Source organism: Leptopilina boulardi, unplaced genomic scaffold (genome assembly GCF_019393585.1).
Source record: "Leptopilina boulardi isolate dan_hultmark-lab unplaced genomic scaffold, ZJU_Lbou_2.1 LbouV2_47, whole genome shotgun sequence".
Classification (NCBI taxonomy): domain Eukaryota; kingdom Metazoa; phylum Arthropoda; class Insecta; order Hymenoptera; family Figitidae; genus Leptopilina; species Leptopilina boulardi.
Window position 1 is genome coordinate 153,066 of NW_026137991.1, and position 17,128 is coordinate 170,193.

The 17,128-nt window shown below is 28.7% G+C and overlaps 1 protein-coding gene across 1 annotated transcript; it reads left to right on the top strand.

Annotated features, from left to right (window-relative positions):
- Positions 1–314: 314 nt before the first annotated feature.
- On the top strand, positions 315–1,238 carry LOC127289561 (uncharacterized). Its single transcript, XM_051317551.1, has 2 exons — positions 315–762; positions 988–1,238. Exons 1-2 carry the CDS (start codon positions 315–317, stop codon positions 1,236–1,238), a joined length of 699 nt encoding a protein of 232 aa, XP_051173508.1.
- The last annotated feature ends 15,890 nt before the right edge of the window (positions 1,239–17,128 follow it).

Below are 17,128 nucleotides of genomic sequence, written 5' to 3' on the forward strand. Positions count from 1 at the left end.
GAAGGACACTTTGATATTGAAAATAAAAAATTACGCAATATAGCTGAAGCTTCGGAAAACAATGATGCAGTAAATTTAAAATTGGTGCAAAATTTATTAGAAAAAGATGCAGAAGAATTCTACAATAGTATTGCAGTTTTAAGACAACAAGTTAATGACGCTACTTCTGCCATCACGAAATTAACGTTTGATCTGGATAAAGAATTTTTTGAAAATTTCAAAACAGAATATGATGCATTAGATAAACGAGTGTTTCTCAACTCTGAATTTATTTCTCAATTTGAATACAGACTAAGAGCACTTGAGAAAAAAAAATGAATCAAGAAAAATTAGCTCTCGTTAAAGAGTTACACAAGCCTGCGAGAAGAAATTATTTAAGACGAAAATTTGACATTCGAGGAATCGATGAAACTTGGCAAGCCGATCTTGTGGAAATGACGACATATGCAAAGGAAAATAAAGGTTACAAATACATTTTGACTGTCATCGATATTTTCTCAAAATTTGCCTGGGCTGTTCCTGTAAAGACTAAAACTGGTGAAGACGTTACTGCTGCTATGAAGTCAGTACTGGATCAAGGTCGTGTGCCAAAAAATTTACACGTTGATCAAGGAAAAGAATTCTACAATACGCACTTTAAGAATCTCATGAAACAATATAAAATAAATATGTATTCTACATTTAGTAATTTAAAAGCTGCAATTTGTGAACGATTTAATCGTACATTAAAAAATAAAATGTGGATGCAATTTAGTTTACACGGTAATTACAGGTGGTTAGATATTTTACAAGAATTAATTTTATCCTACAATAATACTATACATCGAACAATTAAAATAAAACCAAAAGATGTAAACAGAATGAATGAACGAAAAATCTTATTTAGTATATATAAAAAATTTAGTGTAAAATCATTGAAAAAAAAATTGAAATTTAAAATTGGTGATAAAGTACGAATAAGTAAATTGAAACATGTTTTTGAAAAAGGATATACACCAAATTGGACAACAGAAATCTTCACCATTGATATTGTAAATAATACTGAACCAACGACTTACTTACTAAAAGATTATCAAAATAATCCAGTTGCTGGAAATTTTTATCAGCAAGAACTCGCTCCAGCTAATAATCCTGATATTTATTTAGTTGAAAAAGTAATAAAGAAACGTGGTAATAAGATTTATGTAAAATGGTTAGGTTTCGATAATTCTCACAATAGTTGGATAGAAAATATGTAATTTTAATTTATATATAAGAAATAAAGATTAAGGTAATAAGAATGTAAAATAAATTGAATCACTGTATAAAATATATATATTGAGTTAGCATTTGTCGTTACAGTCGCATTTTTTTAAAAAAAGAAAAATAGAACGGAGTATCTATAATATTTTTTATTTTTTTTCTTTTCGTAGTACACTTTTTTCTTACTTTTTTTTAACATTTACAGAATATTATTTCCTATCATTTGCAGTGTTGGTAAAAATGTTACAACTTCCTCACATAATTTTTTTAAATGAAATGTACAAAGTTCAGAAAACAGTCGCGCAATATTAACAGAATAATAATTTCCATTTATTAAAACATTTTTAAACAATTTAAAATTTTTCTTTATATACTTTTCAATAATTTTTACATCCAAAGCACTATTTCTACTAAACATTATTTGTCCAAGAGTTTGAATAATGATATTGACACTATATTGCACAGATAACATTTCTAAATCCAATACATTTTGTTGAATGCAGCTAATTAGATTTTTTAAAGTTTCAAACGTTGTTGCGTTAAGAGAAAATGAATGTGATTTATTTTTGTCAACTCGCTCAATAACTACCATACGCTGACCCAAGTAAATGACAAATTTTAATTCCAAATCTCCAGACTGAAAAATTTTTGGGTTCATTTGCTGTTGAAAGAATTTTGAAATTTCCGTAAAATAACTTAAAACAAAGTCCCACTCATCTAGAGACAAGGCTATGGTTGCTCGAGGATAGCTGCTATACAAATTTACTTGTACAGATAAATTTCTCAAATTGTATACATCAATACCAACAACAATCTGTTTGGTGAAAGATTCATTCAGATTGTATGCTGTAGACAATACTAAATAATTCTGCTGTAGATAAGCCATTATTCTGAAGCTGATAGAAACTCAAAATCGTTGTAATATCCACCTAAATATTTAAGGTATACACTTCCTTGTTGTACTTCTTGCTTCAATTTTTCAAACATTTCACCCTGTTTTTCTTCTAGCAAAATGCCTGTCATCCGTTGTGGTAGAAACAAAATATATTCGGAGTCAATCACCACGATTACTTTTGGTCCGTATTTTGTTTTAACTTTTTTCATATCAGTCAAGCGAATAACTTGACCAATTTTCAAATCTTTCATAGATTTTTTCTGTGGAAGATCTAAATTCGCTTCTTGGTTGATTTTTGTGAAATCCATTCTTTTGAAATAGACAATCTTTGTAAATCCTGATACACAATATCACTATCTTCACGAAACTTTATTAAATTCTTGATTGTTTCAATACTTTTCAACAGACCAGTCACTTTTACTTTATTTTCTTGATGCTCTTTATTTTTTTTTACCATAACATTGAAAGTATAGATTGTAACTGAAAATTTGACGTTAAACAGACGCTTTTTATATTAGCAAAATACCCCACTTTTTTCCCTCTCCATCACGCACCAAACATGAATTTTGTAGGATGGTGCAATAATGTTTTTAAATCCCCACCACAAAATATTTCCATAAGGTCTTACTCTCACATTATTATTATTATTATTCAAAGAAATTCCTTAATCCCCACCACCGGAATTTTTTTTTCAAAAAAAATATTCTCGCAACACTTTTCAAGGTTAAATCTACCCCCCCCTCACCTTTTATTTCAGGATCACATTCCCCTTGCCTCTTACACCCCCGCAAGTCTCCTCTTCAAGGTTACATCCCCTTCCCCTTGGGCCCCAGCAAACCTCTTTATTTCAGGGCCACATTCCCCTTACCCCTTGCACCCCCGCAAACACACTTTAGTTCAGGGTTACATCCCCCTTACCCCTTGCACACCCGCAAACCCCCTTATTTCAAGGTTACATTCCCCCTTGCCCCCTACACCCCCGCATTTGCCACAACTCACACGGACACGCACCTACACACTCTTACACTCACACAGACACGCACTAATACTAATCTATCCAGAACCGGTGTTGTTATACTACTCTGGTCGTGCAATATTTTGGTCGCGCGGGGGGGTTCGGGGGTCTCCCCCCGACGAGGTCCAGGGGCAGCGCCCCGGTCGGAGGGTTCGGGGGGCAAAGCCCCCCTTTCCTCAAAAACCAAATAATCAGAATAAAAAATGTCCACAAATTATTAACCACAAAAAACTCAACAAAAATTAAGGTTAGACATTTGTCCCCAAACCACAAAAAAAAATTTAATCTGGAAAGTAATTTTTAAATTATAGTTTAAAATTTTTATAATAGGAAAATGTTTAAATAAATACAAATAATTTTAGAAATGGATAATTATTAAGTAACTATTGTAAGAATATTGAATTAGGTTACTTGATTAATATAAACTAATTTTATTTTGAAATTTTTTATAATTTGAAAATGACAAGAATATTATTATATTTTTGAGATCTTTAATTTGAGTAATATTTAACGTAACTAGTCTCACTTTTAATCAGTCTTAAAATTTCAACGATTACACATACATATTTGTTGTAATTAATGGTTACATTACAATTGTTTAAAACGAAGGTTTTTTCGATTGATGAATTTTCATCATTACTTTTAGAATGAACAGTTTTGAGTTTCTTGGAAGGATTATTCTGAGTTACAAACTCGTAGTTTTTCTTCTTAGATTCCAAAATTGCTGTACTTATTTTTCCTGCGGTCGCTTCCTTATATTTCGTTGAATCGTCAACATATGACTGTGCAACTGCTGCTGATTTCCAACCGCCGTGACGCTGCAAGTCTAGAGTTGTAGCTCCTCCATCGGCGAAAACTGTAGCAGAAGTTCGGCGAAATGAGTGCCCTGTGAATGTCTCAGGTTTTTCTAGTTTCAGGAACTCGGCTATCTTTTTGGGCATACTGCCGATAGTGTTTATGCCAATCACCTGTGAACTACATTTACCTTTGTGAAATTGCAAAAAAAAATTATCCCTTCGGACATTTGACGGCCGAAGTGCAATATATTTTTCAACAATCGGGACGAATCTCGAATCTATAATAAATTTTCTTGGCAATTTGTTTTTTGTATCGGGTACTGGGACTTCAAAAAGATCTCCTTGTTTCTTGATATGAGTGATTTTGGTTGAATAAATTTCCCCTTTCCTACAGCAACCACTGAGGCCAAAAATGACAACTATCTGAAAATCAATAAACATTTATATTGTATATGCTCATTTTATCAACTTTTGTAGATTATTTATTTTTGTATATATTTTATTATTGTTGTTATATTTTATTTGTTTTATCAACTTTTGTAGATTATTTATTTTTTTATAATTATATTTTATTATTGTTGTTATATTTTATTTATTTTATCAACTTTTGTAGACTATTATTTATTTTTGTATATATATATTTTTTTGAACACTAGGTGCATGTTTTTATTTATTAATAATTTAATTTTTAAATCATTTAAATTTAATTAATTTGATTTTTGTAATTTGTTGTGTCTATTTTTGTATATACTTACTTTTAAACTTATTTATTTATTATAATTAATTAATTATAATATATTATAATTATATTTTATTAATATTTTTTAATATAATCTGAGCTTGTTTAATTTATTTATTTATTCTATTACTTATTTTTAATTACCTTATATGATAGATAAATTTCGTCTGGCGCCGTTTCCAAAAACGTGTTGATTTGCTCTGTTGTAAAAATTGAAGACTTTTTCCCTTGATAACCTTTTGAATTTTGACTCAGAAGTGCTGATAACTCTTTGAAATTTTCTATCGCAATATTCTCATGAATTTGAATCGTGCTTTTTAGTTTCGAATGTATGGACCAAATTGTGGACGGTTTATAAATTTTCATTAAATCTTTAAAATACACTTTAAGGCAATTTTCTGAAGTAATTGCTTTATTAGCAGTCTTCCAATCAACGAATTTTCTGTATGCCTCCTCATACACTTCTTTGGATTGTCTAGGTAGTAAATCCTTTGAAATTTCTCGTGCGGTTTCTCTTATTTCTGGAGGTGTGCAATTTCCTTCGTCATTGGTCTCATCACTCGACATTTTCTAAAATAATTATTGCTTTTTTTCAATACATTTTTTAAGGTTTAAAAACAATAATGTAATAGCGAAATACATAAATTTTGTTACAAATTTTAGGTTATGTTGTATGCAATTATAGTGGAGTGAATTTAAACACTTACTTCCCAGTCCAGTGAAAAATTTTCAGTCGGAATAAATAAAGATTCGCGTAAATCAATTAAAAAATTAACACTCAATTAAAATAAACTTTTATTTTTATTTAATCACGTGAGTTCACCATGTGTTGCTCAGAAAAAAGCCCCTTGAAGTTGGCAGAAATTGAGACAAATTTGAACGCCTGCGCAAAAGAGTTTCTCGACGCGTATTCTACTACAGTCTTCGTCAAAAACATCGATTCTCAATAGGCGGCATTCGGTGAGTCGCAGGCGTTACATTATTTTTCTTATTTGTACTCTGCACAGTCTTATTCGCACTCCGTACCGATAACAGCCTTTATGATACACAGTTTAAGAAAAGGCAGTTTTCTACTTATCTTCGGAGGTACAAAATACGCCGTTTTTATGACTGAGTTATAAAAATATATATATTACTACATTCTAGATATCTAGCTATAACAGAGGATAAAATATTCTATTTCTATATAAATGAAGAACAACTATTAACATGCTACCAAATAAATAAACAATATATTTGCCGCCGTAAATACGGAACCTATAACGTTTTATTAGCACCTAGCTGCGAACCCAAATTACTTAGACAACCAAAAAACAATACCTTAAAAAGTTTCGACGTCCGGTCAACGAGAAACCAACAACCATTATGGGAACCTTTAATCACAACAGAAAGTTGGCTTTATTCTTTAATAAAAAACGAAACTCTATATTTAAAATGCTCCGGCAAAGACCCAAGGACATATGAAATAGGGGGAATCGGCATAGTACACATTGCCCCAAAATGTACATTTACTATAGATGCGGTACAATTACCAATATTACAAGTAAAGGAAAACCCACATAAATATTTATATCAACCAAAATTGGAATTAAAATTGAAATATATAGCACCTACAACGAAGAATATGGAGCGACAAGAAACAACAGAAAAAGATATAAGACCACGACCATACTGGAGAAAAATGGAAACAGACGAAAAATTAAAAGAATTAGAAAAAGAATTAAACAAACAAAGTTTACACAATTTATGACAAATAACTCAAAATTTCTACTCGAATTCTCTATTAGTCACATGTATTTCCATAACATTAGTAATAGCAATTAGTCGCATAATAAACTGCAAGAAAGGAAGAAAACAATTATGTAGCAGATTAAGACTCAGGAGAAATAAAAAAGAAGAAACGCATACTTTAGAAGAACCATACGAAATGCGTACTAGGTCTAATTACACACAACCCATTACAAGGAATGAAAATGAAAGAATTAGAACATCACCTGATCAACCAAGAGAAGAAACTACATCTTTCGATAACCAAATACCTAGAGGAGTATGAAATCAGAATGTTGATATACATTAAAACTACAGTCGAAAATATGTCGAGTAATACATTTAGAAGGGAAGAACTAACTACGTTGCTCTTAAAAAAAGAACAAATTACAAATAGTTCATTAATACTAATATAGAATATCATATTAAATTAAAATATCACTACATTTCTTTTTTAAAAAAAGGGAAACTTATCGTTATTACTATTATGATTATTATATATAATTATTGACATTACTAATTAATAATCACACAATAAAAAAAATGCTTCATAACAAATAGGATTTAAAACTCTTATTTAATATAATAACCATAATAATCATTATTAAATATATAAAATAAATAAATAAATAATGCAGCAATTTATTAACAAATAGGGTAAAAAAAGGTATACTAAGATACAAATTATTTAATTTATAATTGGAGAAATGTAGATTATAAGAAAATAAGTGAAGTAATAAATCACGTTACATTATAATATATAGAATTATAAAATAATAATAATGATATTTTGTGGGAACATATTTTAGAGAAAAAATATATATAAATAAATGAAAGAGGGAATAGTAGAAAATTATTTTAAATAACAAATAAAAAAAACGGTAAAGTTCATTAACTGAAACAAGTCTAAATAATACCTTAATCATATATTCTAAATATAATACATATAAAAAAGCGCATGCAATGCATATATAGTCTATTCGATCACTAACAAGTTAAAGGGACAGTTTATAAGTAAAACTCCTAACAAACAAAATTCTCAATCTTAATTTTGTATTATATAGACTGTCAAGGGACGACAGCCCATAAAAAAGGGGGGTATGAAATACCACATTTATAAATTTTTTTTGGGTATTTCACATAAAAAAAATTTTATTGTATTCTTTTTCTCACAATATTTTTTTTCTTTAAAAATCGAGACTTTAAAAATATTTTTAGAAACTTATGCTTATAATTTAAAGAATAACTTACACGTATCGGAATTTTATTTAAACAAAATGTGTCTCAGATATTTACATCTTGTAACGATATTCTCTATCTCTCTCTACGAATTTCCTATATTCCCGTCGAACATGTGCTCAACGGAAAATTCCATAGAGAAGACGCTACAAAAATGGCGTTGATTACACACTTTTCCGGTTTATAAATTCCACGAAACATTTATTTTATTCTCAGGACGTGAGTTACACACACACAGGTGAGAGAGAACGACACACTACACTGAATTTAATAAATAAAACACTGCAATTAAAATAATTTTCATATAAATTATTTCTGAATTTATTAAATAACTTCAATTTTCCTTCGAGAAATCCACACTACTAGGCGGTGAGATCAGCCGGCGAGAACAGATTGGCGTCCATTTTCCATGCCATGCGGTCGGCCAATATTTTCCTGTTTTCTCTCGGTTTTTCCGTGCGAGTTCAGAACAAAGATGCCCACTGACAGGAAGAACTGCTCACTAACCTTTTATTTTATTTAATATCTTCCGATATTCCATAATTGCGGTTATACCTGTAAAAACAATCAAGCGAGATAAATGATAAGTAATTTCGTATATTACTCGGTGAGTAGCCAAACTCGAACTGATTTGCAACAGCAGGGTCGCCTGACCCAGTGACCTGCGAAATGTGTGTGGCCCCTGAGGGTTGACATCCTCGGTATACTTCCGTATCAGATCACAATCAATATCGGATGTGATTATTAATTATGTGAATAATTAATAATATAAGGTCCAAAAATGTGAAGATCTTCCTCATTGAAACATTCTTTCTCACCCGACTGATCAAGTTTTATAAAATAACAAAAATAACAATCTCAGCAAATGTGGATTTCTCTATTTATTGAGAAATATAATATCGCTCTTCTTCAGTAATAATTTGTACATTTGTACATGCTCAATACAAGGAGTGGCTCATCGAAGGTGGATCACACCACTACCCCAAAATTGCAAGGTTGCAAGAAGCGACTTAGCGACAGACAATTTCATTATATTTTTCCCACTCTTTCATCAATTAGTAAAACCAATTGTAATTGTAAATTACGGGCAGTTGAGTTAAGGTAGAGGTTTGGAGAGTTTGAGGTCTCAAGTGAAGACGGTGTTACAACCCGGAGTTTGGGGTTGATCAAAGTGTGTATTGTAAAAGAATTCTCTAAGTGGAGAAATTCTTTTAGTTGGATTGATTTATTGAAGTATTGGTTTTGTGATTATTGAATATTGGTTTATTATATTGTTTATCTGTTGGATATTGATTTGTCATTTATTGAATACTGGTTCATCGATTTATTGAATTGAGGATTATTGAATATTGGAATATTGATTATTGAATATTGATTTGTCATTTATAGAATATCGATTTATTGAGTTATTGAATATTGATTATTGAATTGAGGATTTTTAAATATTGGAATATTGATTGATTATTGAGGACTATTGATTTAAATATTATTGATTTGATTTTGGTGAGTTCTAATGCATTATATTTACACTACACAGAAATTCACACTATTCAACACATTATTTTGATACATGTACTAAAAGCATTTGATTCTATTTTATAAAATACATGTTTTTCTTTGAAGTTTAAATTGTGATTTCTATATTTGAACCATTCTCATATTTCCTTTTTTTCTGATTAATCAAATTAAGAGTACAATAAGAATACGAATCTCAACGACGTTCTGAATAATAGAATGGTAGTAGGAGGAATCCACTACCTTTATAATTAAATTTGTCCGAAGGGCATGTTGTTGGCCTACCGGAATTTGTAATAAGAAAAGCTATTTTTTTTTTATGATTCATTTCCAATAAAAACCTAAAACCTTTTCCCATCAAATTCTAACCCTAACAATTAATATTTCTTAAACTTTATTTATCATAGATATAAATTTATTTATTACATAGATACACACACACACATACACATACACAAATACTTCATGTAAATTTTAAAAATAAATTTTAAAAATTTTTATTTAATAATTTTAAATAATTTTTATAAAAAAAATAGTTCATAATAAAATTTTTTTTATTTTTTAAAGCATATTACACTTTATTGTTTGGTATTTGATAAAAAATAATGGATAAAATGGAGATTGAAGAAAGTGAAAATTATGCAATAAATTTTTCATATGAACCGGTAACAAATGAAGATCAAATTTTCTTCAAAAATGTTGATTTCGACTCGTTTGTTATGATTTGCAATAGTTTAAATGGTTTTAAAGTGTCAGATTATATGACTATTGCTACAGGCAACTATAAATATTCGTTAGATTTTAAACAAAAAAAAGTATTGATTTTCTTCTTAACGCTGATAAAGGAGAAAAAACCGTTGATTTCATTTTTTATGAATCTCTGTTTAGGAATTTTGGTAGTTATAATGCAACCGCATTAAAAACTGTTTTTAAATTTAACAAGAATATAAAGTTTGAAAGTAATATTTTTCAACAATACTTTCAAACAGTGATAAGGGGCTCTGCAATTGAATTGTTAAATAGTATAAATTCGAGCAATGTGTCAAATGTAGTATTCTTAAAGCCAAAAGTATCATGTAACAAGGACTTGGAATCGGAAGTATTACGTATTCATCGTGAATGTTGGTCACAGTTGTAACGTACCGTGTATATTTCGAGCATATAAATGTTCAAATAAGATTAGTTTAGATAAAATTAGAATTTTAAGTGTTTCTCACACTTCGTCGCTGTTTTGAATGTTTATTTCTAAACAAACTACAAGCTTAAATAATCTTAAATTAAATAAAAGATATAAGAACGTTCTCTTCAAAAAACAATTATTTCTAAAAACTTGTTTACCGGTAAATTTGAAAAACCCTGGCGGATTGGGAAAACCGAGTTGTAACCGAATTGGGTTACGATTCGGTTACGTTTCGGTTCATTGTGGAATATGATCGTTAATCGACGAAATACGTTGTAAATAACTATTAGGAATGGTTAATATACATTTAGAGAGCTTATTTATGCAATAATAATAATAAATTAAGATATAATTAATTAATAATAAGTGTTTTAAGTGTACAGTGCATACAGTTGTTGAATTACCATATATATGTATATTACCATCAGTGGCAGCTGTGATACGCGCGTTAAACCCTAGATGGTGTTAAGGATGACTTTGTGAATGAATTGCTAAAATTAAGCCCTTGAGTGTCAAATGTGTAAGTGAATATATAAGTTTTAAAAAAATAGATCAATTTATTAAAACAACTTTTTTGTTTTGTACAAATATAAACTTTTTTCCAAAAAAATTTTTTATTCTTAAAATAATTTTTTTTCTCAATGAAATGAGAAAGATTAATTTTGACACAAAAAAAACTTTTTCTCATTAAAAAAATTTTTGTTCGTTATAAAATTTTTTTTTTATATTTGTACAAAACAAAAAAGTTGTTTTAATAAATTGATCTATTTTTTTAAAACTTATTTATTCACTTACACATTTGACACTAAAGGGCTTAATTTTAGAAATTCAATCACAAAGTCATTCTTAACGCCATCTAGGGTTTAACGCGCGTATCACAGCTGCCGCTGATGGTAATATACATATATATGGTAATTCAACAACTGTATGCACTGTACACTTAAAACACTTATTATTAATTAATTATATCTAAATTTATTATTATTATTGCATAAATAAGCTCTCTAAATGTATATTAACCATTCCTAATAGTTATTTACTACATTTTTCGTCGATTAACGATAATATTTCACAATGAACCGAAACGTAACTGAATCGTAACCCAATTCGGTTACAACTCGGTTTTCCCAATCCGCCAGGGAACGTCTAAAATTCTCAAAACCTTAAGCTCAAAATCAACAGTTCCGAAAATTAAAAAGATAGAATAGAGAAGAATTGTATTTTGAAGATATCATTCTGATATCTCCTGTAAATAAAGTCAGCATAGTTGAATAATCTAGCGTAACTATCTAAATATCCCGAGCACCGATGCACTCTTGCAAACAACAAGACCTAACTGTTTTCAGCTGTTATAAAATATTTTTTATGTTATATTTCAATTTTGTTAAAATTATTATTATTACTACTTTATAAAATTCCATAGCATTGTTAAACAAATTAAAATATTCAAAATTATAAAAAAATCAATATAATTAATATTAAATTTTTAGTTTAGCGTAAAGTATGAGAATGAGTGATTTAATTATAAATAATGAATAATAATTGTTTAAATGTTTAAATTTTATTGTTAATTAACTTTAATTGATTTTGATTTCTTTAATTAGATTTAATTATTTAAAATATTTCAAGTTTTTTATTATAAATTAATTATTTCACAGACAAATCATTGTGTATAATTGTTTATAAATATTATTTGAACATTTGAATTATTATTACTCATTTATGATTATTATTAATTTTTAATTCAATTATTTTAAATTACTTTTCAAACGTTTTAGAATAATTTCGTTAAATATAAAGAATATTCTATACTTTTATAATAAAAATTAAATTAATAAACAAATTAAACAATTTTAAATAAATTTTAATTATTTTTAATTATTCAAATTAATTTTTAATCACTAATTAACAATTTAAGTATACAAAATTCTTTATATTTTAAAACTTTAATCATTAATAACATTTTATTGTTAAAAATTATTGTTAATAACTTTTTAACTAATAATATTAATATTCATAATGTTTAAATTAATTTTTAATGATAATAATGTGAAAATTATGAAAAACTCAGAAATTAGTTGGAAAACTGAATTTTGGCTCCATCTCTTGAAAACGGTGAACACTTTAAGCCCCTTCCACTTGAAAACTCCCCTAATTCAAGTACGCCCACGCAACTTCTTATCTCTCAAGGCTGGGCCTGAAGGGCCCAATACCGTCACTGACCTAACCAGTTTTTTCCACATTTTCTTTCCTTGGATCCAATCCTTGTAATTTCCCAACCTCTTTTTCCTCCACTTTGAGACCCATTATTTTAAAACATAGTTCCATTCCTAAAAATAGGTAGGGACAATGATATAAAAATGCGAACCCCGTTGAGAAGTCAGTCACAAAAATTCTAAAAAAATTCAAACTACTTCTTCCTCAAATTCTTCTTCAAGTTCAAGTTCAATTAATTTTCATTTTTTCTTACAATTTTCCAAGTGTTAAATTTAAATTGTATTAAAAATTCCCACGATTCAAGCCAAAAATTCAACACTTTTTCAACCGATTTCTGAGTCTACAAGTGCCAATTTGTTCAAATAAAAGTAAGTCTTATATAAAAATTGCTGTCTAACTTTCATCTAAATCTTTTTCTTGTCATTTCTAAATAATTCCGAAGAATATTAATGCGTTAATCGTGTTCTTATTTCTTCAATTTCCTTATCGTATTTTTGTATTTATCATAATTTTCATTACCTTACCTAAGGATTTTAATGCGTTTATCGCGTAATTATTCCTTTAATTTCCCCGCGAAAATCCCTATATACATATATTGATCAATTTGAATCGTTCCTGAGTTAGTGGACGCAAGTCTAGACTCGAAACATAAAATAAGAGAATATTTCCGAATATTCTCTGAAATTTATACTTGCGTTATGCATCCGACGTAACATAGGGTAAATTTTTGGAGGCCCCGGAGGGATAGTTCAAATTGATCTTTATAAAAAAAAACTTCTTCTTTCATCTATTTTCTCTCTAATTATCTCAATTTTTTATATAAAAAGAATCATTTTATTTACTAAAAATTCAATACAAATGAACGTTACGTTAATAAATATGTTAATTGTGAAATATTCGTATATTCGTATAAAAATTACCGAAATTTAATAAAATTGAAAATTCCCTATAAATGTTAAAATGAGAATTTGTCATTATAAATTGAAAAATTAACAATATTTCAAAAATTTCATGTACATTGGTTAATTTGGAAAGTTTCCGTAAATTACTAAAATGCTCAAAATCTAGAATTCACCATTACAAGAATGAAAAATCAACAAAATTTAAAAGAATTTGTGTAAAATTGTCACACAAATTGTTATTTAAAAAATTGGAAATTTCATTTTCTAAAAATTAAGAACTAAATTTTTAAAACTTTGTTTTAAAATAAAACTTAAATAAATTTTCATTTTCAATTTCGAATAAAAACTGAAATTTATAAATAAATTAATAAAATGTCACATTTATTAATTAAAACTTGTGTTAAAATGTGCGTGTGCAACATATTAAACTGTTAACATACATAAAAATCCAGTTGCGATTTCGATTTAAAGCACCCCTTTGACAGGCGAACGAATCGATAGGCGCAATCGATATATATATATCGATTGTCAGAATCGATCCCTTACTCTCGAGAGCATGCCTCTCGCTGTACGTGCCTTTACAGTAGTACCGCACTACGGCTGACTACGCAAGTCGGTCATCGGCCATTACTACTGCGCGCGACGACAGCGGGCCCTGCCAAGCTGCACCGCGCCTCTCGCGGTCTCCCCCCGCGAATTCCCCCTCCACCTCGCGCTTCATCTCGCGATCGCGAAGTTTTTCGCGGTTTTTAATGGAAAATTTGAATTTTAACTTATATATTGTAACTTCTCTTCTATTATCGCGATTTTGAAAATTTTTTTCCCCCTTATTCTATTTTTGATTACAAAATGATTATCCCTAATAATAACCTTGTTAATGAATTAAAAAAAAAGAAATTACTAAATCAAAAATCAAATTCTAAAAAAAAAACTCCAAATGAGAGTTAAAATAAAAAATTACTAAATCAAATTCTAAATCAAAAATTATAAAATAAAGAATAAAAAAAAAAAGCTCCAAAAGAGAGTTAAAAATTAATCAAATTCTAAATGCTCCAAAAAGGGAGTAAAAATTAATAAAGTCTAATTCCAAGTTCTAAATCCAATTGTTCTAAATAAAAAAAATTCTAAATCCAAATGTTCTAAATCTAAAAATTCTAAATCTAAATGTTATAAATCAAAAATTCTAAATCCAATTCTTCTAAATCCAATTCTAAATCTAAAAACTCCGAAAAGAGAGTGAAAATAAAAAAAATTTTCTAAATACTCCAAAAAGAGAGTAAAAAAATTATTTCTATACAATCACCAAAAAAAAGGGGTTGTCGTTGTAGCACTTTATTAAAGTGTGATTCAAAATTTTTTTTTTAGAAAATGAAAATAATAAATTCCAAATCTTAAATAAATTTTTCTAAAATAAAATAAAAAATAAAATAAAAAAAAGAGAATGCAATTTTCAAAATTTAAAGTGTTGATTTTTCATTTATATTATTGGCCAATTTTCTTTTTATTTTGAAAGTATCGATTTTGTCATATCATAGTATTCCTTGTTTTCTTTAAAATGCCTTTTGTTAGAGCTGACTTAGAAACGTGTCCGTATGACCGGTCTCATAGAATAAGTCACGCGAAAATAACTAATCACCTAATTAAATGCAGAAGAAATAATGAGCCACAATCTCGAGAATTAGTCTTGTGACCCCATAACGGTGGTCATTTTGTCCCAAAACCCGAATTCGAATTTCATGTAGCGAAATGCGTTAAACGTGTCAGTTTGGTTACTCTTGGTTAAAATCTAAGAAACTCATTTTGAATAAACAAAAAAAAAGGAGAATTATTTATTTTTATTTTATGTTTTATTCTTTGTCTTTCTAGTGTCAGGATATACTAGTACAAAGAAAAAATTAACGAAAACCCAGCGGAAGGTTATCAATAGGAATTTAAAACAGTCTCTGGGAGACAAGTGGCTTCCAGTAGCTGAATTTAGGAAGGCAAAAGCGGAAAAATTAAAAAGGATAGAAGAAGAAAAATCGAGACTACCCAAATCCGTAGAGCAGAACGAGCCATTAGTTAAGAAGTGTGATTTTAAATTAGTAAAAGGGCAAATTCACCCTGAAGTATTCAGACAATTAAATCTTGATGCTAAAATAATTTTATTTCGACGAAGCCTTTGTAATCATAATAACAATCCTAAAACCTGTCTCACTTGCAAAGATCTATGGAAAACTAATTACAAAATACCGAAAACTAATGTACAACGGGATATAGATTATAGAAAAGTCTTATAATACAGTCAATTTTGTTTTATAAAATTTCTTTTGATATTCATTTCCTTTTTTTCCCCTCTCTCTCCTCTCCCCTGATCTTTACAATTTAAACTCTATGAATGAGGGAAGAATTACAAGAAATCAGGCTAAGGCTGATCATAAATTAGCAACGGAAATCGAAGCTTTTAATCCTTTTATTACAGGAAAAAAATTAGATCGATCTCCCTCTAAAAGTGAAAATAATTTAGAAAATTTAACAACCTCAACACCAATAGTGGAATCTCAATTTGAATCAAATTTTCCTAATATTTCATTAACAGAAAGTTCATTTACTTCAGGTGAAACTGTTAGAAGACAATTAGATTTCAATTCGAGTTTTAATGATATTACAACTATTCCTTTTGGAAATACGAACGAAACATTAATTGAAAAAAATACTATTGACAATACTTTAATTGATAATAATCTAACGTTACAAGAAAATTTAAATTTTACCGAAATTGCTTTAAATGTAAATCAAACGGTCAGTTTAACTGATGCTTTAAAAGCAGTTCCAGAGTTTAATGGTACTAATATCCCTATTAATATCTTTTTAAGAGGATGTTCAGAAGCTAAAAATATGGTAACAGCAGCGGCTGAAGGTAATCTTGTGAAATTAATTAGAACCAAAATTTATGGTGAGGCCCAAGAGACAATTATTGGACAAAATTTTGAAACAATTGAAGCTTTAGGAAATTTCCTTAAAGATATTTATATAGTTAGCCGAACGGTTAAACAATTGTTGGGAGACTTAGGCAATGAATATCAAAGGGAAGATGAAAATGTCATAACATTCGCAAATAGAATTCGAGATATAGGGACGCGAATTATTGAAGCTCAACGCGCTTTCACCGGTACTGTAACCGAAGATTTTATAACTGAAACCCAAGCTGATATCGTGGACAGTTTTAAAGAAGGACTCCTTCCAGAAATCGAAAACAAAATGCCAGTGAATGCTAACATTACTGAATTAATAAAAAGCGCAATTAAAATCGAAAAAAGATTAGTCACCCAAAAAGGTAGGCGAAATAATTTAATTTCAGATTCAAAACCTGTAAGAAGGAAAGAGATTTTTACATGTCAATTATGCAAAGAAGAAGGACATGAAGCAACCGATTGCAGTCTGCGTAATGATAAATTTTGTAATAACTGTAAAAATAATGATCATAATACTCAAGATTGTCAGAAAAAAAATAATAATACTAATATTACCTGTCAAATTTGTAATAAACCGGGTCATAAAGCATCTGATTGTTTTAAAATCAAACCTTGTATAATTTGTGGAAAAACGGGACATGATTCTAAATTTTGTAGACAAATGAC

Bases quoted from the DNA above. Each gene is read 5' to 3' on its own strand.
- LOC127289561 (XM_051317551.1), top strand. From the start codon at position 315: ATGAATCAAGAAAAATTAGCTCTCGTTAAAGAGTTACACAAGCCTGCG. The intron at 763-987 runs GTAATTACAGGT...TTTTTGAAAAAG, and splicing joins GATGCAATTTAGTTTACACG to GATATACACCAAATTGGACA.